General features: G+C 45.7%; 1 protein-coding gene across 1 annotated transcript in view; it reads left to right on the top strand.

Annotated features, from left to right (window-relative positions):
- Window positions 1–25,307, top strand: part of WNT3A (Wnt family member 3A) — a 99,625-nt gene that overhangs the window by 63,008 nt on the left and 11,310 nt on the right. The window contains exon 3 of the mRNA XM_065831301.2: window positions 24,325–24,590. Within this exon, the coding sequence (XP_065687373.1) occupies window positions 24,325–24,590 (266 nt within the window). The remainder of the gene's footprint in view (window positions 1–24,324; window positions 24,591–25,307) is intronic.

Below are 25,307 nucleotides of genomic sequence, written 5' to 3'. Positions count from 1 at the left end.
TGATCTCTGTGGACCAGGAAAGAGTTGAAGAACATGCAAATATCTTATCATAAAATACTCCCTTTAAGCAAGACAATGGATTCTTGCCTTCTTGTTTTGCATTTCAAGAGGCCAGATGGACACTGAAGCTTTTGAACTTCTCAGACAGCAGAAAAGCACCATCTTGGTTTCAGTTCCATGTTTCTAATGTTTGTCCTAAGGTTTCAGGAGCTATACCAAATAATCAATAATCAATATGCAAGAATAATCAAGTGTAAGAGTTAAAAACTCTCCCTAGAACCTCCTTATTTGAACCAAAGCAGATCACTAACCTTCAGAATACTCTTGTTCCATCAGTCATTAATACTTTTGTTCATTATCCTTGCTAAGGCTATTGGGACTTCTCTGAAATCTTTAAATCAACCTGACTTATGTCAGTGTCTTCTCAAAAAGAACAGCAAAAGAAAAGCGAAAAAGGTGTTTCTTTTGTGGACTTGGTTAGTTTTTGTTTGGTTGGTTGGTTGGTTTTTTAAAGAACCCAAACATATTCCCATGTTTAACCTGACGTTTCAGGTAGATACTTCAGAAATGGATGATACTCTGCTCAAACAGCCACACTCACCATTACAACTCTGGCACAAGCCTCATATGCAGATGCTGGCTACAAAATTATAGTTGTTCAAAATCTGCAGAGTTGGAAAGATGCAATTTAAAAATATATGTATCAGCATTATAGCTCCACTGGAAAAGAGGCTGTAATCACCCATGTTGCAACTCAGTGAGGTCATTGCATCAAGCACTCTGAACTGTTAACTACACATATTAGCCTGTTTTATGGGGCTGACCACTAAAGGGGTTGACCACTAAAGTGGCTGACCAAAAGCTGAAAGTATATTAGGCTTTTTCTAGCTAGGGCTGGTTATTCTGACATTTGAGAGGCTTGGAGCCGACTGCTAGTTTGTTAATCCAGGGTTACACCTTCTTTTGTGAGGTTTGTGTCTCTTGATGTTTTAAGACTTTCTCTGGTTCCATCAACCCTGCCAGAAGAAGAATGGTGTTCTTAATTCTCACTGGGTAACTGAGACAATTAGCCTGTCTTAAAATGACAGAAGAGCTAAGCTTGGTACTGATTTGGATCAGACAGCTTGGGATGAATCTCAGTGTGAGATGGTGGATCTTCTTTACTTTATGAGCCACATGTGATGTACATCAGAAAGTCTGGTGTAGAGGTGTACCAGGACTACCTCAGAGGATGACGTTGGCTTCTCTGGAGCTGGCCTGGGCAAGCAAGCCACATCCCAGAGTAATACAGCCCAGTGATATTGGACTTCTAGCCCAACCACATACCATAGCCAGGGCAGAGTCATATGCAAAACTTTGGAGAGCCACATGTGATTCAGGAGCTGCCGGAGAGACGGTCCTGCAATAGCAGCTCTAACTTCAGCTTCTCACTAAAGATAATACCCAAACCTGCCCTGAACTTAAGATACTCAGCTGAACTAATACACAAGTTTCCTTGCCTTGAAAACGGTTCTCACCTGACTTAGTCAAAGGACTAGGTGAAGTAGTGACAGTGGTTAATGGTTGGACTCGATCTTGAGGGTCTTTTCCAACCAAAAATGATTCTATGAATCTACACGTCTTCCTTGTCTAGGGCTTACCATCTGGGAGCTCTTCATTTCCGTGTTTGATCCCTAAGCAGCCCCATGAGACTATGAGAATCTGTGGATCACGGGCATTTTGCTTCGTAAGTTAAATGCATTTACTCAACAGGACTTCAAGCTTCGGAGGTCAGCATGTTGCACTTAACGTTAAAATAGGGGCAAACATAGGCCCTGAAATTTGAAGAATCTCTGCAGATCCTCACCAAAATCTCTCCCCTCTAAATGATACTATATCTCCAGGGTGAAGTGGAAACTCATTCTCAGTTTTGTTTTGCTCAGCTCTGCTCTCAGTTCTTGAACTCTCTGTAGGTTTGCACAAATCCCCCAAATTTAGCACCAAAGTTGATGGTGACACCCATAGCACCTGTGCTTATCCAGACTAGAAGGTAAAACATGCAGATTAGAAGAAAAACATGCCAAAATCTTCACCACAGACAAGAAACATAGCAGAAAAATGCACATATTCAAGAAAACAAAGAGGATGGTGGGACCTGGGAGTGATTTATGGGCAGGAGTTAACATATCTTACCAGTGCTGTTATGACTTCATTGCAGGGTTGGGAAGTGTATGGGTGACCCAGCTTCAGCAGCTCCAACTGGCTGACCGCCTTCCACACCAGGAGGTCCAGCAGTGTCCACAACACCTGAGCCCCATCACTGGTCACCAGTGACATACTCAGGGTGGGAACCATGGTTGAGTTTCTGATGAGTAATGCCCAGCTCAAGAGCAACAGTATGGTCTCCAGGAATAAGCCAGGAACCAAACCTGATTTCCTATAGTCTACTGACAGCTTTCCACCCTCCCCAGCTCATATCCATTGTCAGCACATGCAAAGGCTCCACATCCCATTGCCAGTTGCTTAATCCATTCCTTTCCGCCCCACTGTCAAGACAATAATACTCCACTGAGGGGACCCACCCACCAGGAAATCCCCCTTTAACACCCAGCAAAAGAGCAGCCAGATTTATTTCTACCACTGTTGTGGAAAACTAAATGAGGACTCATCTGCTCTAATCCCCTCTTAAGATTTCAAGATGAGGCCTGTGTTCGCGTATTAGCATATCTAACAGCTCCTACTTGTGCACTGCAAGGCTGCTGCTCCATGGAGGTGAATCACGTACTAACACATACTTCAGGTACCCTACTATCTCCCTCCGAAAACGTAAATGACTGAGCCTTTGCAACAACCTCATAAAAATGCCCGAAATTAAGACTTGGGTTAAATGGGCTTGGAGGCCTTCCTGAAGAATGGATCTCATGACTCATCCACAGCCTTCAACTAGAGAGTTTGGGGACCTCTCCTTGCATAAAACACGCATAATTTCCATTGGCCTTGTTGTTGACACGGCACTTGCAACTTCTTTGGTGTATGTAGCAAATAGGCACTCCAGTTCGAGGACAATTCTGAGATTTCTGCCCTGGTTTCTGAGACTTTTTGCACTGGAATGACAGTGAGGCATTTCAAGACTTTCACAAATTTTGATAAGCCTTGAAAAGGTCTCAAAAACCTGTAGGCAGATGTCAGCCATGGAGCAGCTGTTTTGGCATGAAGATGTCCATCTGGGATGTGGGTGACTGAACATTTTGATCATTGCTGCTCTTGAAGCTTTGCTGTTTCATGCTGAAAATCTGGAGTTTGTTAGGGAGCACAAGTTTTCATGACTTGTTGTTGACAATATGAGGCTGGGAAGGAGGAGGGAGACCAAGGGCCACCATCAGCACTGACTGGTGTGGCACCTTGTTCCGAGTCACACAAGAATTCTGTCTCCTCATTGTTATACCGCCTGGTGTGCACTGCGCATTAACACATCCAGCCTTGTTGTGGGGAGTTGTCCCGGGCAGACTTTTGAACCGAACCACTATTACACAGTTACCTGAAATTGCTGGAAACCAGGCCTTCTGACCAAGGTTGTGAATCAGGTCGGGATGATGTTAAACTGAAGACTGGGTGGTTTGATCTCAGCCTTTTCCCAAGACCAAGTTGGTCCTCTTAGGATAAACAAATTAAGATGATTGCTGTGGTTTTTTGGGCCATTGTTTCTACCTAACTCCTTCATTTTGGTAGTCTTGCCTATTTGGAAGCGGTAAACACTAATATATCCGCTAAGCTCCTGAATGACGTTGTCCACTAAAGAGACTTGTTGAGCCATGTAATATGCAAGCCCAAGAGTTTTTTCTCCTCCCAGCTAACTTGGGAAGAAGCATCTGTTTGGAGGGATGCATTTTCAGGCCCATAACCATCAGAAACTTTGTTGTGCCAGCACAAATCCCAATTTCCCTTTTGCTGGCAAGTCTGGAACTGCACTGAAGACGTGAGCCATTTACATGATTAAAGGTTGCAGGACCAAGCTGATTAGAAAGATTTAGCAAATTCTCCAATCAGAGCACTAGCACAGATCCACTAGGTAAGGAGCTGGCTCTGCATGCATAGTTGGCTTCTCCTCAGAGTAACTTCCACCAGTTTCCACCGGGAGCTGGAAGTTCTCAGCTTCTCTCGGGATTGATCTCTACACCTGCAGAGCAAATGCCTGTAAATATTGTTGTGGTTTTGGTGGCTTTTTCGTTATAATATCAAAACCTGCCGCTTTGATTAGAGATGGGGGGGGGGGAATCTGACAGTGTTTTCTGGCATTTAATCCCTAATTGGAATACTCCCTTTGGGTATTTAAAAAAAAAATTAAACTGGCCCAGATCTTATTTTATGAATAACACTTTAATTAAATTTTTACATATTAAATGTACATCAGTCGAAATAGTTAGACAAATAGCACGAGTGTTAGTCATGTATAAGCAAAGGGATGAATCAGTCGAAGACTGCGTATGTTACAACAGCCTCTCCCTCCGCGGGCACATGTGAGATGCTGAAAGGCAAGGAAAATTAACATGAGAGATGGAAGAGAAAGAGAAGAGGGAGGGTAGGAAAAAGGCAAGGTACCCAGTGGGATTAATAAGGTAAGGACTCCCTCGCTTACGCAGGCTTAAGTCATGGAGTCAAGGGAGCTGAGCTCTATTCCCAGCTCTGCCACTGTACATCTTCACAGCATCACTTCGTTTTTCTCTCCTCCTTGTGCTTCCTCCTCCTCCTCTGGTTAATTTGACAAGTTCTCCTCCATGTCCAGCTCAATCACAGCCAGGGGGAACTGGGGTTAGACTTTAGGAAGAGCGGTCTAACGGTGAGGGTAGTGAAGCATGAGGACAGATTGCCTGGGGAAGGGGTGGGAGCTCCGACCTGGGAGGTTTTTGAGAACAGGTTAGACAAACATCTGTCAGGGATAGCTTAGGCAGAGTGGATCCTGCCTTTGGGCAGAAAGGTGCAAGGTCCAAGTCTGATATCTACGATTTTAAGGTTTTCTGGAGCAGGGCCTGAGCCTGCCAGGGCATCTGGATATCAGTTTCATGCAAAATAATAAGTGAGGTGTCTCATTAGAAAAAGTAAGCTTTTCATAGGAAAAAATTATCCTATACCAAGATGTACCTCTAATGATGCTGACTTAACTTTTCTACCATTTACACTGAATTACAAAAAGATTATTTTGATTTACACCAGGTCCAGAGAAGAATAAGGCCCCATGTTGTTCCGCTGGTGGCCAAAACATACTTTTTACTTCACCCGATTTATTCAGCAACTGATTTTCAAAGACGTTCCCTAAGGGTTCTTGCTTGTTCTTTTTCTTTTTCTCTTTAAATTTTTCTGCACTTCACATCTCATCTACCCCCACTCATTACACAGGGCAGCAGCAGTGCTGCTTACATTTAACAGCAAGAGAGGAATCTTCAGCAGTTCCCATCCCAAGAGGCTGCAGGATGCATGGCTTTGATTTTTGTTGCTGTGAGATAGGCAGGGATGAAAGCGATGTGCACTGTCAGTAAAACCCTTAAGGTACTGGGTTCCTCCAGCAGTTTGGCAAATGTCTTCCACTCCCACTAAAGTCACTGAAGATGTTGTAGGCAGAACAGGTCATCACCCTTCCTTACCCTCCCTAAGTTAATGTGCTGGATAAGGAGCCATGAGTTGTTCCCACCAACTCCGGAGTGCACACACCCATAGCTGTGGGGTGTGGATGCTCTTTAACAACCTGTAGCAGAACTACAGGATCATTTAGGATGCAAAATCAGGAATAACATCACGTCCACTTGTCAAATACGAGGGCAGGGCTGACACAAGGGCAAGCAGGCATTTGGTGTATTAAAAGCAGCAAGAATGAGAAGCATAAGCTGGAATCGCAAGTTTTCTTGCAATCAAAGTGGAGATGCTCTGGAAAAGCTTCACAGTGTGAAAGAAAAGAGGTAAAAATCCCATAATGAAGCATAGCCTGAGGAAGAGAATGCTTCATCAAAGCAAATGTTATCATTTGGCTTAAAACGGGTTAACGCAGGCAAACCCAGAGACAGAGATCGAAGCTGGATCTAAACCCCCAGCACCTGCCTCTTCTTCCCACTTGCTCACAGCCCCCGTATCTCTTCAGAGAGACTCCAATCCCCACCTGGTGGTTATTCATACTCTGGTTGTGCGTCTCTTTACTTGCCTGGGAGGGCAAAATCCATGTGCAGCTCAGACTGCAAGAGATCGTCTCCACCGGAGAGAGCATCTCTGCACACTTCCAGCAGCTCTTGACACGAGGGCTGGTGAGTGTGTGACACGGGGCTGCATGAGAAAGCTGCATCTCTCTAATTAGGTAGGTGGGTGTTTTTGGAACTTAAGAAACTTGGAGAAAATAAGGTAAGCATAAGGAATTGGCTTGTCTTATGAATACAAATGATGGTAGGTTGATAAAGTTGTCTGGAGGTGTTTAGTGTCCTTTATTCTACAGCAAGTTTTTTGTTTTGGTGGGTTTTTTTGAGGTCAAGTAGCTCTCTTATGCTGCAAAATCTGTGCTGCAATTCTGATTATGAGAGATATCATGTAGCAGAGTCTTGACAACGTCTCTACGTAATTTTGAAACTGTTTGGGGGTCACTGATGAAAAAATGAGTGTGGCTCAGTGAGGAGCAGAAATCACCTTGTCTGAGAGCTTCCTGGTGGGCATCAGAAAACTCAAACCATTCTTCTAACCCAGGTTGAATGTTCCAGATGAAAACAGCTCAGTCCTTGAGCTGGTTCCTTGTTCCTGCAGTAAGAGCATGTGGCATTTGCCCACATCACAGGATGATGTGATAATACTGTCCCAGGTTGCCCAGAGAGGTGGTGGATGAACCATCCCTGGAGACATCCCAGGCCAGGCTGGACGGGGCTCTGAGCAACCTGAGCTGGTGAAGATGTCCCTGCTCATGGCAGGGGTGGCACTGGATGAGCTTGGAAGGTCCCTTTAACCCAAACCATTCAATGATTCTATGAGAACTGCATGTCACTCACTTCACCAGTGTGGGCACAGGCACATGGGTGGACAGTTGTCCATGACACAAAGCCCATTCACATTGGTGGGGCCAAAGTAGGCACTGTTTGTGTGCGAGAGAACTTCACTGTTTCAAATAACTAGTAGATACAAGTTATGGCTATTTTATTGTTGATATTATTATTATTTAATATCTGTCTACCATTTGACAGTGAAGCTGATGGAACACTTCCATTTCTGTCATTTCTGTGGTCTTATATTCATCAACAACTTAAGTTCTCTGTCTTATTTTGAGTGTCGTAGATTATCAGGTGGTCTCCTAGCCAAGTATTCACCTTGCATGTTTTTTTAACTTCCCAAATCAAACTGATGTCATTTTCAGACCACCGGGATGACAGACTAGCTCTTCATGGTAGTTAAATGAACCATTGTTAGGATATAGGTGCAGTAGATAGTCAGGTCAACTTTGAAAGCATTGTGATGCAGATTCTTTTCTTCAATTTTTCAGTACTAGGGCGTATTTTTCCATGTCCGTGGCCAACAACAGGCTGACCACCAACTGACAGACTTCTAATAGCCATACAGTCAATGCAAAATGCTGTATGGAGTAATATATTCATTTTTTCACTTTTTTTTCTGTTGTGATTATTCTGATTGTGTCTTTCTAGGACTACAAGTTTTAATGAATGCCTCTTAGAACATGGCTGTTGGTCACTAGAGTCCCTGCAAAGGCTTGGACATAAAACATCTATGCATGACAAAGTTGGGTGTCTGCAGGCACTTGGCCAGCAGATGTTTTTATGGAGGTTATAGCTATTTCCTATAGAAAAAGGTGTTGTAGCTCTAGTTCTTGAGGTTACTTAGAAGATGTGCCCCTTGCTGTAGTGTCCTCACATGCATTCCCTCCGTGACGGACAAATACAGAACTGAATACAACTTTAGACAAGTGTTCAATACATTTAGCTCCTTTTTCCGCTTGCAAATTATACAAGAACTCCAGCTATAATCAGAATATCTGTCATCCAAAGCTTATCTGCTGACTTCTAATTGCTTGTAAATCATCCGGTCTGTGTCTGGGCCTTTGCAGCTTTCTTATTCCTCTCTGTCTAAATAAATCTGCAATCCCCATTGCTTTAGCAGCTATCTGCATCCTCAAGTGCTTGGGATTAGAAAGCAGGAAAATAGCCATTGTTCTTCATTTTCACAGGTGGGCACTTGGGGTAGAGGCAGAGCAGATGAGCTGTTTGCAAGTTATGTTGTTTAGGACTGAGCCCCTTCTCCATCAGGAACCATCAACCCAGCCTCCAAACCACGCTTCCTTTCACAAGCTATTTATAAAATGTGGCTTTTGTACTTTGGGAGATGCATAAAACTTTTCTGCCTCCCCAGCTGGGTGAAACTGAATCCAATGGGAAAGAAATAAAGTTTGCTAAAGCCTGCTGCATGGGGCTGAGCTATTCCCTGCAGTTCCCCCAGCACCCAAAAAATCTCCTCCCTTCTCCAAATTGAGCCTGTAAAGCAAAAAATTCTGCAAGCCGAAAAATTGCTTAATTGCCTCAAATTGATTCCCTGCCTTTATTAAGATATTCACCCAGCTCTATTATGGTTAATTATTTGTATTACAGCAGACTCTGAGGCCCCAAGCAGAGATCAGGGCCCCATTGTGCTGAATACTGTACAAGCACCTAACAACCAAATCACTCCTTGCCCCAGAAAACTTACAATTACATGGAAAGCTGCAGTGAAAACATACCACAGCTCATGCGAACACCTTTTAGGAGAGGTTAACGTGGATTTCCAAAGCCAAAAGGGTCCCTCATGGAAGCCTGGGCTGTTTTCATTGTGCATGTTCCCTGCAGACCCATTCTCGCTGAGCTCCGGTGGGAAAAAATCAAAGGAGAATATTGACATTACAACCAACAGAAGCCTGAGGCTTCAGGAGGGCAAGGGGAAAAAGATAGAGAAGAGGAAAGAAAAGTGGGGAAAACAAAACAGATTTCTGTGCTGCTTTCCCCTTCACCTTTCATTTGTGCTCTGAAGCTCGGCTGCGGGAGGTTCATGAGGAAGCTTGTTCTCTTGGGGATTTCCAGACTCATTTTGCAGTGCAAAGTGCTCCTCTGTATGGGCAAATGTTAAGATGAGCATTTGGTTTTCAGCTTCCTTTGGGGACACCTTGCACCTGCTGTCTTCCTCTGCTTCTCAGCCTAGGTGAGGAAGAGGAGCAAGAATGCAAAAGGGGAACCCTTTGCTTCTCCTTCCCCCTCCTCCCATCCCATCCACAAATAAATCTCTGTGGCTGCATCTCGCCTGTCCTCGGTAGATCCTGCTTATCAAGGGGTCAGCGCTGCGGGAGCTTTTCGATACATGCAAGCGAGTAGGGAGAGTTTTGAGACCTCAAAGCTTTGCTGGAGACTGGGAGTGTGCCACAATTGGGGTGAACGGCCAGCTGCTGATTCAGCCAAAGGTCTTGCTGGTACCCTGGGTGCTGCTGAGCTCTTGAGGTCACACAATCATAGAATAGTTTGGGTTGGAAGTGTCCAACCTGGCCTGTGGTGTCTCCAGGGATGGCGCATCCACCGCCTCTTTGGGCAACCTGGGTCAGGGTCTCATCAACCCTCACTGTAAAAACTTTCTTCTTCATGTTTAGCCTGAATTTCCCCTCCTTTAATTTAAAACCATCACCCCTTGTCCTATCACAACAGGCCCTGCTCAAAAGTCCGTTCCCACCTTTCTTACAGACTCCTTTTAAGCACAGAAAGGCCACAATAAGGTCTGCCCAGAACTTCTCTTCTCCAGCTGAACACCCCAACTCTTTCATGCCTCAGGAGACATCTCACAGAGTGATGATGAATCTCTGCTTTGACCACCTATTTCTTGTGCTTTTCCCTGCATCGCAACCCAGGGTTGAGCAGATATGAAAAGCAGCAAACTGTAGCCCAAAATCAGGGGAAAATCCAGTTATTTCCAAACACTAAACTCAGGCTTCAAGGGGAGCGTGAACCTCCAGAGATAACGCGTTGTCTGTGTGTGTGTCTCTGTGTGTGTAAAACGGCCTCGCAGAATCCCCCGGCTTTAGCGGGGGCTTTTGAAAAAGATCTGGGTGGTGATTCAAAATCCAGGTTATGACCTGTGACCTTTGGATGAGAAATTGTTGCCATTTAGGATGTGTTAGGAGGTCCATCCTTTTCATCAAATGCGTGTTTCTTCTTGCTGCGGGAGGCAATCACACCGGTATATCATTAACTCGCAGAAAAGGAGGCTGTAAAAGAAGTTGATGGGGGACCTTAGCCCACACCCTGCTGGGGTCTGCTCAGAGCACAATATCCCAGCGACCATGAGATTAAGCTAAAGAGAAAAGTGAAAATGCTTTTCACGATTCACACGCCCTTTAGATTGTTTTATTAAACCATTTGAATAGGGATTTCCCTTTCGGCCGACAACGGGGCCCGGCCAATGCATAGTTCTAGGTTGCTATGACTTAGTTGATGCTGGCTAATCACAAGTGAGGGCAAATTTCATATAAAATATCTTGGGCCATTGTCAACCTAATGCAGCGTGACAGTGCCAGCACAAAGGAGGATTCATTCACCCCAGCAGGTAATAAGGACGATTTGCCATACCAACCAGGCAGTCTCGAGGGGGGCTGTCAAATACGATCAGAGCAGCGAAATGGAGCCTCACATTCCATTCTCAGGTGGGCAAATGCGATCCTTTTGTTCGACCATGTTGCTTCTGATAACAGAATACAACTATATGTATATTTATTTTCCTTCCCTGTATAATTTTAAACAATGGAGCTGCTCTTCATAGCATTCTTTGGGGTTTGCCTTTTGGGATTTTTTCCTTTTTTTTTTGGGGGGGGGCTAAAAGGGACCCCCATGATCCTTCAACCTGGAGCACACCCTGAAGAACTTCACCCCATCTCCTTTTCCACCTTCCCCTTTCATTAAGGACCCCGTCCTGCCACAATGAGCACACTGTATCTCTGCTAATAACCCCCAATTGGCACACAGCCTCCTTTTGTCTAGAGCCTCCCAGGGATGTCGAGCGTTGGGGAGACGAGGGGTTGGGGTAATTTGGGGTGGTTCGAAGGGCTGAGAGGACTGTGCTGTTTCAGGACTTGGGATGGCAATGAAATATTCAGAAGAAGGCATTTACGGGATGGCAGGAGGGGGGGATCAGACGCTGAGTGATTCACACATGACCAAGCCAACAGAAAGACAGATAAAATGTGCTGGCATTAAGCAGGGTAGGTAGGGAGACATACATGGTGGTGATTAGATCGACAGAGAGATAGGGCGATGGAGAGAGAGATAGAGGGATGTTTGCTTTGCAGGTATTAGGCTTGGGTTACTGATACCAGACCGTCCTGCTGATTTGCCTATCTTGGGGGTCTGGTTACCTGTGGTCACCTGGGGTTATTTTGACAGTAGCTAATTAGGGATTGCATTCCAGTCATCAGCTCATGCGGGATAGGAGGGCAGCAGGGAGCACCAGCCCTGATCCCAGAGCCATGTACAGGGCTCCCAGGATGCCCCAGCATCTGACAACCTGGCTCTACTTGTTTTGGGTAGAATCTGAAAGGTTTGGAAGTGAGAGGACAGTGCCGGAGGTTGCAGCTCTGTTGTGCTGGGTGCGAGGATAAACATAAGCAAACAGCAGGAAAAAAGAAAAAAGTGCAAAAAGGAAAAGGGAAAAAGAAGTGGGATAAGGGAAAAGAAGGAAAAGGAAAAGGAAAAGGAAGAGAAGGAGACGGAGGAGAAGGAGAGGGAGAAGGAGAAGAAGGAGAAGGAGAAGGAAAAAAGGAAAGATAAAAAGGAAAGAAGAGAGAGGAGAGAGGAGAGAGGAGAGAGGAGAGAGGAGAGAGGAGAGAGGAGAGAGGAGAGAGGAGAGAGGAGAGAGGAGAGGAGAGGAGAGGAGAGGAGAGGAGAGGAGAGGAGAGGAGAGGAGAGGAGAGGAGAGGAGAGGAGAGGAGAGGAGAGGAGAGGAGAGGAGAGGAGAGGAGAGGAGAGGAGAGGAGAGGAGGAGAAGAGAAGAGAAGAGAAGAGAAGAGAAGAGAAGAGAAGAGAAGAGAAGAGAAGAGAAGAGAAGAGAAGAGAAGAGGAAGAGAAGAGAAGAGAAGAGAAGAGAAGAGAAGAGAAGAGAAGAGAAGAGAAGAGAAGAGGAAAAAGAGAAAGAAAAAGAGAAAGAAAAAGAAAAAGAAAAAGAAAAAGAAAAAGAAAAAGAAAAAGAAAAAGAAAAAGAAAAAGAAAAAGAAAAAGAAAAAGAAAAAGAAGAAGAAGAAAAGGAAAAGCAAAAGAAGAAAAAGAAAAAGGAAAAGAAGGAAAAGAAAAAGAAAAAGAAAAAGAAAAAGAAAAAGAAAAAGAAAAAGAAAAAGAAAAAGAAAAAGAAAAAGAAAAAGAAAAAGAAAAAGAAAAAGAAAAAGAAAAAGAAGAAAAGGAAAAGGAAAAGAAGAAGAAAAAGAAAAAGAAAAAGAAAAAGAAAAAGAAAAAGAAAAAGAAAAAGAAAAAGGAAAAGAAGGAAAAGAAAAAGGAAAAGAAGAAAAAGAAAAAGAAAAAAAAAGAAAAAGAAAAAGAAAAAGAAAAAGAAAAAGAAAAAGAAAAAGAAAAAGAAAAAGAAAAAGAAAAAGAAAAAGAAAAAGAAAAAGAAAAAGAAGAAAAAGAAGAAGAAGAAAAGGAAAAGGAAAAGAAGAAAAAGAAAAAGAAAAAGGAAAAAAGAAAAAGAAAAAGAAAAAGAAAAAGAAAGAAAAAGAAAAAGAAAAAGAAAAAGAAAAAGAAAAAGAAAAAGAAGAAGAAAAAGAAAAAGAAAAAGAAAAAGAAGAAGAAAAAGAAAAAGAAAAAGAAGAAAAAGAAGAAAAAGAAGAAGAAGAAAAGGAAAAGGAAAAGAAGAAAAAGAAAAAGAAAAAGGAAAAAAGAAAAAGAAAAAAAAAAAAAGAGAAAAAGAAAAAGAAAAAGAAGCGCTCTTTAGGTGTTTTAGGGGAACTTGGCCTTCAGGATTTTACAAACTGTGTTAATCCAATCTCCTTCAATCCAACATTCCCCCTTATCTGTATCACCTTCATGTTCCCTGGCAGGAATTGCCCATTTAATAATTTCCCTCCAATGATCTGAATCACAGCTAATCTGATCAAATGTCTTTTTAGGGCCTTTCATCTTCCCAGGGATGTGTTGACACTAGCATGCTGGTTCAGAGGAAACAAGAGCTCAACCAGAACTTCGTTCAAAACACAGATGGGACCCAAACCTAACCTTTCCTTTAAGATATGCAAAAGAGTGGTTAGCTTCTTGTTATTATGCTTCGCATTTGCATAAGTCTTTGCATTTGGGGGCCTGATTTTTCAAACAAACCCCAGAGCTGGATTTTTATGAGAAACAATGCAGAAACAGCTGGGCATGGACCCGTGGGCCAGCTCCTGGTTGGCATCCCTTGCTCCGTCGTGAGTGCTCCGAAGGTACATTTCTCCTATCACTCTATCTGCTCTTAGAGCCACCCCATGTCAGAGTTAGACTTGAAAGGCTCAATTACCTGCAGCCCCCAAGGACTGGTGTTTTTTAAAGCAGGCTTCCCCAAATCTGGTGAAAAACCCACTTGGGAAATTCTACTAAAGACTGGGGGACCTGAGACAAGGCTACACACCAGATACTGGCAGTGGGTATTTGGGTTTCACTAGTGTGTGGTTCCAAATCATTCAGGTCGGTCTGTAAATCTACAGTGAAACTATAGTCTTAGAAACACGTCTTTGAGGAATGGAGTTAGTGATCCTTCTGCACCCAAGGGATCCCATGTGATTATTTCAGCTCTGTTCTATTCCAAAGGATCCCATGCAATCGCATCCCTGTGCTGGGCACTGGGGAGGCCAAACCTCGAATCCTGGGGTCAGTTTTGGGCCCCTCACGCCAAGAAAGGTCTCGAGGCCTTATGCTGGAGTGAGTTGAGAGAAGGGGACGGAGCTGGTGAGGGGCTGGAGCACAAGTGTGATGGGAGCGGCTGAGGGACCTGGGGGGTTCAGCTGGAGAACAGGAGCTGAGGGGAGACAGGGACACAAAGAAACGGCCTCAAGTTGTGCCAGGGGAGGTTGAGGTTGGATCTGGGGAACAATTTCTTCCCCAAAGGGCTGTGGGGCATTGGAACAGGCTGCCCAGGGCAGTGCTGGAGTCACCATCCCTGGAGGGTTGGACAGAGATGAGGTTCTCAGGGACATGGTTTAGTGCCAGGGGTGGGTTAACAGCTGAACTCGATGATCTTGAGGGTCTTTTCCAAACAAAATGATTCTATGATTCTGTACAAGATTGTGTGAGTTCATATAGCTCTGAACACAACTTCTCTGCGCAATGCAGAGCTGCCCTGGAAAGTCCTGGAGCCATTTCTGAGACTTGCAATGACTATAAGCCCAGATGAGATGCTGATAAGAAAGTAGCCATGTCCACACAGGTCAGGACGCAGGCAGCTCAGGGTACTGATGTTTTTGTGGAAGACCCTATAGAAAAGAGTGATACGAGCATCACTTCTAGGATAATAAGGCATCATGCAATACTGGGTGAGGAGAAAGGCCCTCCCTTTTGTCCTTCTTCTCCATAACATTGCAGTCTGAAAGGGTGCTCAAAGCTCAGGCTACAGAGTGTAAGCTGAGCTTTCTGTCCTGTACAGACAGTATGCCAGATGTGGTCTATGCTGTCAGTCAACAGTGATTACCATCTGAATGAATCGAAGAGTGTTTGATTTACATGTCATGATATATGAACTTTATCCATTTTTGCAAACAGGGTAAACTGAGGCAGTTTTGGAATCACTTATGTCCAGAGAGCGCAGCATTTGTAGCCCTGTGAGGTGTCACCAGGCTCTGATCTTCCTAAAGCCTCCAGAATCTTCTCAGACTAACACCAAGGACTTCCTGACCGATGCTTCTGTGATCAAACAGAAAATCAGCATCGGGGCACTTGGATGCTTGGTGTTTAGACTTGGGAGTGACACCTAGTAAAGAAATGAAAGCTTTAAGGAAGTTCAGGAGCTCTTCCTGCAGTTTTGACTTTGGAAAGCATTCTCCGATACCTACTAAGATGTGCCCTATAAATGATTCGCTCTCCCACCAAGAAGCTTGACTTCTACCCTCCTTTGTCCTTGTGTTGAGAGCATCCAATGCCACAACTTTCTTCTCTCCACTTTCCCTAATGGGTAGCAGATGCACCTACAAAAGAAAACAGCAATTGTGGTGCAAAGATCCCATTTTGGGGCAAAGGGGTCATTGAGGAACCTTCGTTGTCAGGCCAGGAGATGCTGCTGCAGGAGACCAACACATTGAGGTTGGTGAGGATGGGTCAGGGGAAATATGAGCACTTTCTGCCTTTCTGGAGAGGAGCTGGAGGAAGCTTGAGACTGGGCCAGACAGGTTATGTAAAATCCTTCCAGTTGATTTATCTGAGATAGGATCCTCTATTTCTACAATCGAGAGGAATGTGGTGAAACTGAAGCTCGCCTGCCTCCAAGGCCACAGGAGCCAACATTTTGTTTCCAACATTCCCAGTATTTTCCCCACAAGCAATGTCAGGCTCAGAGCAGCCGTGACACCTCTGTGATCCTCCTCCTCCTCCTCCTCCTCCTCTAGAGTGGGAACAGTAGTTGTTCCCCTCCAGCGCTTGGGCACTGTCTCTGCAGTGTGGATGGATCTGTCAGCCAGCGTTTGCCAAAGGGTTCCCTGTTCTCTGTTTTCACCTGGTGCCATGCCAATGTTTAATAGTTCTGACTGGCAAATGATTTGTTTCCCTGTGATCTGGGGAAAAAAAAAAAAAAAGCGCATTTTAACGTTTTCTTTCCCACCTTCCCTCCTCCTTTGCCTGGGGAGAAATCTGTCCTGTGTTGTCCTGTGTTCTGAGATGTGACTCGTCACTTCTTCGAATCATAGATTCATAGAATAGTTTGGGTTGGAAGGTACATTCAAAGCTCATCCAGTGCCACCCCTGCCATGAGCAGGGACATCTTCACCAGCTCAGGTTGCTCAGAGCCCCGTCCAGCCTGGCCTGGGATGTCTCCAGGGACGGTTCATCCACCACCTCTCTGGCCAGCTTGGGCCAATATGTTTCACCACTCTCATTGTCAAAAATTTCTTCCTTCTAGTCTGAATCTCCCCTCTTTTTGTTCAAAAAGAACACCCCTTGTGCTATCACAACCCCACTAAAAAGTCTGTCCTACCTTTCTTACAAGCTCCCTTTAGTGCCAACAGCAATTAAGGTGGGGGACGTCATTCTCATGTCCTGATCCCTTGGTTCTTGGCTCTGAGGGATCTAATGGCTTTGTCAAGTTTAGCACAGAGACCAGCAGGACTGAGGGGACTGGGGGATCATCTTCTCCTGGTGTCTGGCACAAACAAGGTTTCATTGCTGCACGTGGTCCCTGCCTACCTTGCACACAGATTTCAGGGCCAACAGGAAATGTTGTTCATGCCTGTAAAAGCCAGTAGTGATCTCTGAGTGTATTTTTGCAGCTCCTGTGAGCTCTGATTCACCAGTCCCATTGGATTTCACTTCTGCTATTCAGAGGTAGCTGAACCAGCAAGGCTGTCAGTGTGAGCCTAAAACAACCCACTTCTCCTGGGGGGTCATCATCTACTTAGCATCTGATGAGGCTTTGACTCAAGGTAGCTCTGAGAGGTACCCTTCAGAGACAAGGCCTTCCTCCAACCTTGGCTTCAGTGTAGTTGGAAATAAGGAGCAGGCATTGACCTGCACCATCAGTACTTCAACTCCCGCATGCATGGTGAGGAGCGTTTGGTATTAATCTTTTCTGGCATCCTTCTTTTCCATCCAAAATGATGGAACATGGTATTTCATTCAAGCCCTTCTGGCCTAGCTTTCACCATGGAGGTGTTTATGGGTGACCCTCCCCACAAGGGAATGGCACAGCTCTCCTCCCATATCTCGCTAACATGACTCTCTTGATGGATACAAGGAGGAAACCACAAATTGCTCATCGCAGCTGGCTGGTCCTCTTCATACTACAGTCAAAAAGCATATTTCACCTCACCTTGAGTCACAGGCTGGGCTTCCCAAACTCTCAAAACTCAATTCACAAATTCCTCAACATCTTCCTCTACCAGTCAACTCCTTCCTCCCCTGCAATCCCTGCAAGAAGGACCCCAACCACAACAAGCTTTTAGGACAACAAGCTGTTGGGGTTTTTTTTGTTTTTCAAACCCAGAGTCAATGTAGTGTCAACTGTTGTGCAAAATCTAGCATGAGAGCTGTGGGTTTGTGTCCCCTTGTGCCAAGGAGGGAATCGAAGCCCTTCTTCACACTCCTTGGGTACATGCCCTGCCAGACAAATGTCGGAAAGACTTTACACCTTCTGCCCCTCAGAGAAGGGTGTCTGAAACAGCTGACACAACAAGTAGCTTTCTCTTGTCTTTTAGCTTTGAAAAAGGAAGCTGAGAGGAGAAAAATGTGTGTCGTCCCTGCAGTCCTAAGCAGAGATGAGATTTTCTCTGTTTTACCCTGCTTGCTAAGCGACTCTATCAAGAGCACTCAAGAAGTCTGCGGTGTCAGAAATTCGTATGTTGCAGTCACACCATTTCAGGGTCTTTCCTAGTGTGGAATGGGGAAAAGGAGCCTCTGTTCAAGAGTAGATATACTAATGATGGCTGGGAGGAGTGCTTAAGATGTGGGAACTTTTTCCTTCACTATATATCTTCCAGAACAATTTCAGACAATTCTGTTATTTTCTGTGACATTTATATATTATCCAGACCAAAAAAAAAAAAAGAAAAAGAAAAGAAAAGACATTAAGTCATTGTTCTACTCCAAGAGCTATGTTTCAAAAGGGATGGTGCCAGGGTCATGGGCAGTAAAGGGTTGTTAGAACTGAGGATTTGTCTCCACACAGCAGCGCCAGTAGCTGCCCTGGAGGCATTCAGGTTTCATTCGCAAAGGAGTTTCCACAGCTTCAGGAGGACCATCTAGAACAGTGGTGTGTTGAGTGGAAAACACTTAGAGCAGGATCCATCTCTACTGTTCGCTATCTGTTCTCCAGCTGTTGAGGTCTGCTTCCTTCCTCGCAAGATGTACCCCCCAGAACCCACTCAAGAAAGACATCTTGCTCCCTTCCTCTCTTTGTTTTCCCTCCTTCCTTCCTTCCTTCCTCCCTTCCTCCCTTCCTCCCTTCCTCCCTTCCTCCCTTCCTCCCTTCCTTCCTCCCTCCTCCCTTCCTCCCTTCCTCCCTTCCTCCCTTCCTTCCTTCCTTCCTTCCTTCCTTCCTTCCTTCCCTCCTTCCCTCCTTCCCTCCTTCCCTCCTTCCCTCCTTCCCTCCTTCCTTCCTTCCCTCCTTCCCTCCTTCCCTCCTTCCCTCCTTCCCTCCTTCCCTCCTTCCTTCTTTCACCTCCTGGTGAAGGGTTTGGAGGGGAAGCTGTTTGAGGAGCAGCTAAGGTCACTGGGTTTGTTCAGTTTGGAGAAGACTGAGGTGAGACCTCATGGTGGCTCCAGCTTCCTCACAAGGGGAGGAGGAAGGGTAGACACTGAACTCTCCTCTTTAGTGACCAGTGACAGAACCCCAGGGAATGGCAGAAGATGTGCCAGGAGAGGGTCAGTTGGACATTAGGAAAAGGTTCTTCACCCAGAGGTGCTGGACACTGAACAGGCTCCCCAGGGAGGTGTCACGGCCCCAAACCTGACAGTGTTCAACAAGAGACTGAACAACACCCTCAGACACACGGTGTGACCTGCGGGGTTGTCCTGTGCAGGGACAGGAGTTGGACTCCATGATCCTTGTGAATCCCTTCCAACTCAGGATATTCTATGATTCTTTCCTTTCTCCCTTTCTTCGTTTCCTTCTCTTCTTCTTTTCTTCCTTTCTTTCTCTGGACAGATCTCACTTCTCCCTTTTAAAGAGCAGTCAGTGGAAACAGTGGTGCCCCCTTTCTAAAATACCATCCAGTTCTTCAAGCTGTGGTCCAGGACACAGGGCTTGCCACCTCAGCTCCCAACACATCTGAAGGTGGGTTGCATTGCTCCATCCCAAGAACCTGCTGTTACCACCAGGACACTGTGCAGGGAGGAAGGAAAGATTTCGGGTGTCAAACATGCGGACAACAGGGCTCAGTACTATGGTACAAAGGTGGTAAAAAGGGACTGCAGCTTTTAAAGACCAAAATAAACCATTATGTTCATCCTTCTACACCACTGTAGTCCATCCTCTCTCATTTCTGGGATATCTACCTGACCTGGGGTTAATCATTTAGTCATTCAGATAAAGATTCGGGGAAAATAAGTCATTGTCTGGGCAGAAGAACACATGAAAGCAGCTTTCATATATTAGACAGTTGAGATATTTCTGTGATTATTCATTTGTCTTCCTCATTCGATAACTTGATGACCTGCTATTCAGCTCCAACACCTTCTTCCCACAATCCTGAAGACATGCAGGCTCCTGAGGAGAGAGGCAGGACTGTTCTCAGGTGTATGGATAAGCAAGTAGAGGCACGAACTGACTAAAGGATTTGCCCAAAGTCACATATGAAAGCCCTGAGAAAGCAGGACATCAAATCTTAGGTCACCCCATCCTCAGGCCTCTGAATTCTCATATTGATACAGCCCAGCCATGTGCTTTTGCATCCCGAGATGTTTCTTCTGCCGAGGCAGGGTGGTCAGAAGTGTTCTGCATGGGACATTCAGGCTCCCAGCTTCCCAGACTGGGCTCCTTAGGAATTGATCTCTGGGAGCGACCAGCGACTTGGAGAGCTCTGCATGAGGGGGCAGCTACAAAGCATCCCTATAGGCCTTATGTATGTCTCAGCACCTTTTTACTGGCAGACATCCCCCCAAAAAGGGTCCAGAACAGGCTACATTGGAACACCAGCTGTCCAAGTCTCTAAGCCCTGCAGGGGAAGTCAGGAGCAAGCAGGAATTAAACAAGCTGAAGCCAGAGCTTTGGTGACCTTGTGCTGCACTGCAGAAGAAGAAAAAAAAAGTGGTTAAAATGCTCTTAAGTCAACATCCCCATGAAGTATTAGTCCTTATTAACCTCCTGTTGCCAGATGACTTTCCAGAAGCTCTCTTCAAGTCCTAACGAGCTGCTTGTCTCCTGCTACCCGAACCACCCAGAGAGGAATGAGGCGACCTGACAAATATACTGCACTTTCCTGTTATCTTTGCTGAAGTCTCTTGCATTTTTATATGGCACCTTAATAACCCCTCATTTCCATTACAAGTGCATGCTTTCCTTCTGCTTATCTGTATCTCTATACACTCCTTCTCCATTCCTGCAGCCACACTGCCTCCGGCTACAACCTGGGGAGCTCTTCAGAGCTCAGCAGGGTCAGGTCTGCTCTAGTAATTGGAGGACAGTCCTATAACTTAGGGGGTGGCAGGACATGATTCACGCCACGGCACTCTTTCATCTGCGTCAATATTGAACTCGGTGCCTTAAGTTAGGGGTAGGAGATGTAAACCCAGTGTGCCCTAATTTCGTGGAGTCATTAAGAAGAGATCAGGCTGCAACTTTCTCAAGAGACACAAACTCCTAACCTCAGTGCCCCGGGGCCAGAATTCAGCTTCTTCTCTCTGCCTGCCTACATTCCCCAGGTAGTTACGATCAGATACGATGCTATTTGCTTCCTGTTGTGTGCTGTTAAGTGGTGGCTGCACTCCACCCCAGGGGTGGCTGCATTTCAAAAGCAGGGGAGTGATTACGGCATGTACAGGCTGTAAAAAGACATTGAGCTCTTTCTGGGAAGAGGAGAGCTGAGCAGAACCGGTGCTTCTTAGAGCAAATCCTGTCAGTACCCTCCTGGAGTGGTAGGCTTTCAGCAAGGGCTAGCACCAGTGGAGAGTTTAGCTAACAGACCTGGGATTTAGGCAGAATTGGGTATCTACAACCAAAGCAGTGCTTCTGTGACCCCTTGTTCAGCTGCAACCAAGTCACAGAATCATTTTGGTTGGAAGAGACCCTCAAGATCATGGAGTCCAACCATTAACACAACCCTGGCACTACCCCATGTCCCTGAGAACCTCATCTCCGAGTCTGTTCAACCCCTCCAGGGATGGTGACTCCATCACTGCCCTGGGCAGCCTGTTCCAACAACCCTTTCTGGGGATAAATTATTCCCAAGATCCAACCTCAACCTCCCCTGGTGCAACTTGAGGTCATTTCCTCTCATCCTATCACTTATTACCTGGGAGAAGATATCAACAGCCCCCCCAGCTCCAAGCTCCTTTCAGGCAGTTCAGAGATCAGAAGGTCTCCCCTCAGCTCCTGTTCTCCAGCTGAACCCCCCAGGTCCCTCAACCGCTCCCATCACACTTGTGCTCCAGACCCTGGCAAATGCAGAAATTCTGCAGACTCTCTGTCTACATCACCTGAAGCTCCCTGGATTTTGGTGAGCTCTGCACTTGTATGCACAGAGAATCACCTCTGTTCTGAGCTAATTGCTCCTGCTGAAGTCCAAGTGGGGTCCACCGCCTTTGGGCTCCTGAGCCAAGGCCATTCCTCTCATCCTCATGCAAGTTTTTCTACACAAACACCATGGCTGCAGTCGCTTTCTTGTCTGTCTCAGCGTGGCAAACCACAAGGGCTCTCCATGGCGTTTGAAACATCAGTTCAGCACCTATGGCACCTTCCCAGGTAGGTGAAGGCCTGGACCAGGTCTCTCCTCCTGAGTAGAGGAAGGGGTGATTCACAGGAGACGAGAGAAATGTCCTTTAGCCACTACAGCTGTCAGACAGAAAGGAAGAGAAGGAGAAGGAGAAGGAGAAGGAGAAGGAGAAGGAGAAGGAGAAGGAGAAGGAGAAGGAGAAGGAGAAGGAGAAGGAGAAGGAGAAGGAGAAGGAGAAAGAAGGAGAAGGAGAAGGAGAAGGAGAAGGAGAAGGAGAAGGAGAAGGAGAAGGAGAAGGAGAAGGAGAAGGAGAAGGAGAAGGAGAAGGAGAAGGAGGAGAAGGAGAGGGAGAAGGAGGAGGAGGAGGAGGAGAAGAAGAATAAGACAAAAAAGGAGAAGGAGAAGGAGAAGGAGAAGAAGAAGAAGGAGGAGGAGGAGGAGGAGAAGAAGAAAAAGACAAAGAAGAAGAAAAAGACAAAAAAGAAGAAGAAGAAGAAGAAGAAGAAGAAGAAGAAGAAGAAGAAGAGGAAGAAGAGGAAGAAGAAGAAGAAGAAGAAGAAGAAGAAGCAGAAGAAGAAGAAGAAGAGGAAGAAGAGGAAGAAGAAGAAGAATTATCCTCTTCCTCTCCTGTCCATGGCACAGCAGCATATCAAAAGGTTTCAGGAGTAACTGGGCCACAATGGGAGGAGGTGGAAGCTGTGTTAGCTATCTTCTGGTCAGGCACTATATCCTTGGCATTCATCCCACCAGTTTATCTGACTGGCTTCTGTGAGAAGCCTTTGCCTTTTACAGACCACAGGGCTGGTAATTAATGCCCTCAGAGACACCACACCAAGCCTCCTACCCCCAAGATTTGATTTCTGGATTCCATCTGGGCTTAGGCAAGTGCAAGATGCTAAGTCCCCAGTCCTGTTAGAACTGGACTCATCTGTTCACTCTGAAAAGCTGAGCTTTCACACAGCTCAGGAACTGTATGGTCATCAGTTGCAGGAACCTGGGATCCTCCAGGCTGGACAGATGCTGAACAAGGGTTTTTCAAAATCACATTGTGGAGCTGAGGGTTCCTCCACTTTCCTTTTTTTGGTTCTAGACCTCAGTGACTTACTAGCCTCATGATGAGCATTGACATCATATTCCAGGACATTGCTCATAGCTTCGGCTTGTAAGTTCACGCACATTATTTGATTTGCATATTGTTGTATTTGGTAGTCTTCCCAAAGCAAAGTAGTGCTGCACAAGTTCTTGCTTAAGCCTTCAATCCAGCCTGGACTGCTCTGCAAGCATGCAGTTTTGATTTCTCCCCTAGAACATGTTGGCTTTTTGGCTTGGCATATTAAACTCTCCTAGTGTTAGTAAAGCCTGGAAGCATCCTGAAGGTAAAGATTAAGCCAAAACGCCCAGGGAAAGCTCAGATCAGCAATATATGTTGCAGAGAAGGTTTGAGTGGTTTTGAGGAGGCACCTCATCAGCTGATGCAAAGCTCAGGAGAAACTGGCGAAGATGCATCAACTGAAAACCTGACCTGCCTTTATGGATCTGAAAGGTGTCAGAGACAACCTGCTTTCATGGCTAACTGGCCTATAGGCACGAGACGAGTTAATGAGGGGAATGGTGTAGGTTAAGGTAGACCAGTTGTCAGAATCCATGTATCTTCTTAGAACGACCTCAAGGATTTGAGAATAGCCTTGTTCACGATAAAAATGTCATTTTTCTGAAGCTAAAAAACATAACAGTCGTGTTTTCTGAGATGTGGTGTTGAACTCCAGGGTCATTTCAAGTGAGTGAAGAAACAATGAGACTAAAACTGGGGGGTTGGAGAATAAAAACGGATATTCTGGTATATTGCCCATTCGCAAAGCAGTTTGAAATGTTTGGTTTTCATTTCAGCACAGTGTAGAAAAAACACTAGCATTCAGGAAAGACAGGTTAATGCTGAGCTGCCCTTCCCCACCCTGGTCCAGCTAGGATTAAGGGCTGTGAGGAAAGGTCTCCGAAAAGACCATGGCTCCTCAGACCCCAACCATGAAATCTTTTGGTTGATTTCACCCGTCCATCCTGAAACAATGGGCAGAAAATGAAAGTTCATTCCCAGTCACCTTAATTAGGCAAGTGAGCAAAGTTTTGGGTAGGTTCAAGATGCCATATATTGAATGCCAAGGGAGCTAGACAGCCTAGAAAAAAGAAGGTGGCCTGATGATGGAGGGTGGGGACAATGTTTATTTCACATAGTGAAGATTGGGGAGTATCTGTCCATCCTGGCATTTTCCCACCTTCTAGCCATCAGCACCTCTTCCAGTCAAGGAAAAGGAGGTGCTTTAACTGGTGCTGGTCCCACCGCTGAGGGTGGAGGCTGTCAGTAAGTGTAGACCTTCATTTTCCTTATTATGGGAACACAGCCCAAATTCTGCACATTTGACACCACGACTGTAGCACAGGGTACGTCTATGGGGTGCATTGCCTCCAAAGTTCCATATAGTATATTCCATATGGCCTCTGAAGCTCAGGTTTGCACTGTTTTGCCATGACCCCATCCTAAGACCTTAAGATGACCTTAGTCGACACCTCTTGGCTGACCTTGAATCAAGCCTGGTCCTGTCTACACAAGAAGCTTATTTCTTAGTATAAGCAAATGTCTTTGGAGTAGGTCCAAGCCGGACCACAGGGAAGAGGAGAGTTTCCTGTCCTTCTGCCATGCACTGGAGATAAGGTATTCTGATCGTAGCCATGCATGGTGCCTTCACTGGCCACTATTCATTGATTTCTCTCTTCCACAGCTACCAGGGAATCAGCCTTTGTCCACGCCATTGCCTCTGCCGGAGTGGCTTTCGCGGTGACAAGAGCTTGCGCCGAGGGCTCAGCCACCATCTGCGGCTGCGACACCCGCCACAAGGGCTCTCCTGGGGAGGGCTGGAAATGGGGGGGCTGCAGCGAGGACGTGGAGTTTGGGAGCATGGTGTCCCGGGAGTTTGCGGACGCCCGAGAGAACAGACCGGATGCCCGATCGGCCATGAACAGGCACAATAATGAAGCTGGAAGGACCGTAAGGACATTTAGTTTCTCCTTTCTCGATCTCCCTTTAATCTTTTCTTACAATGAACAGTGGGAGGGAATAACCAAACTGAATTCTGGGCTGGTTTACATCATGAAACAATCATACTTGCCCTACGATAGTTCTTGTCAGGGAAGTGATTGGTGTACTTGACCTATGAAAGCTATAAATCTGCCCACTCAGATGTAAACGTCTACCTTGGAGTCAGTGTTCCAGTTGTCTTTATAGAGAATGGATCAATTCAGACAGGTGTAGGATGCTATTTGATCCCAGCTTGAGGGAGTAATTTGAAATATCTCAGTCAATGATGCCCTAACTGTCCACCTGTCCACCTTGGCTGGCTGTAGGAAGAAAGTGAGATGTACAGCCAGAGATGTCCATACTGTAGATATCTGAAGTTAGGAGAGATGGACCAGAGCTTGTGGGGAGGATTCAGCTGCTTAAGCAAAGGCATTTTAATGTAAACTGAGATATCCTGAAGTATCCAGCCTGCCCATGAGCTGCTACTGGGAAAGACTGGGTGTCCTGCAGATCCTCCACTATCTATTAACTGATGCATTGGACACTACTAGAGCTCACAAATGGAATTAGATGCATGTGTTTGGGCAACTGAATCCTAGTTTTAGTATAACTGTCCATTCCCCTGGGACCACCAACCCTGCTCTATAGGTTTGAGGGCAGGGAAGAGCAGGGCAGCATTTCCCACCA

This window comes from Patagioenas fasciata, chromosome 2 (genome assembly GCF_037038585.1).
Source record: "Patagioenas fasciata isolate bPatFas1 chromosome 2, bPatFas1.hap1, whole genome shotgun sequence".
Classification (NCBI taxonomy): Eukaryota; Metazoa; Chordata; class Aves; order Columbiformes; family Columbidae; genus Patagioenas; species Patagioenas fasciata.
Note: the sequence above shows the minus strand (reverse complement) of the source record. Positions and strands in the feature narration are given on the sequence as shown.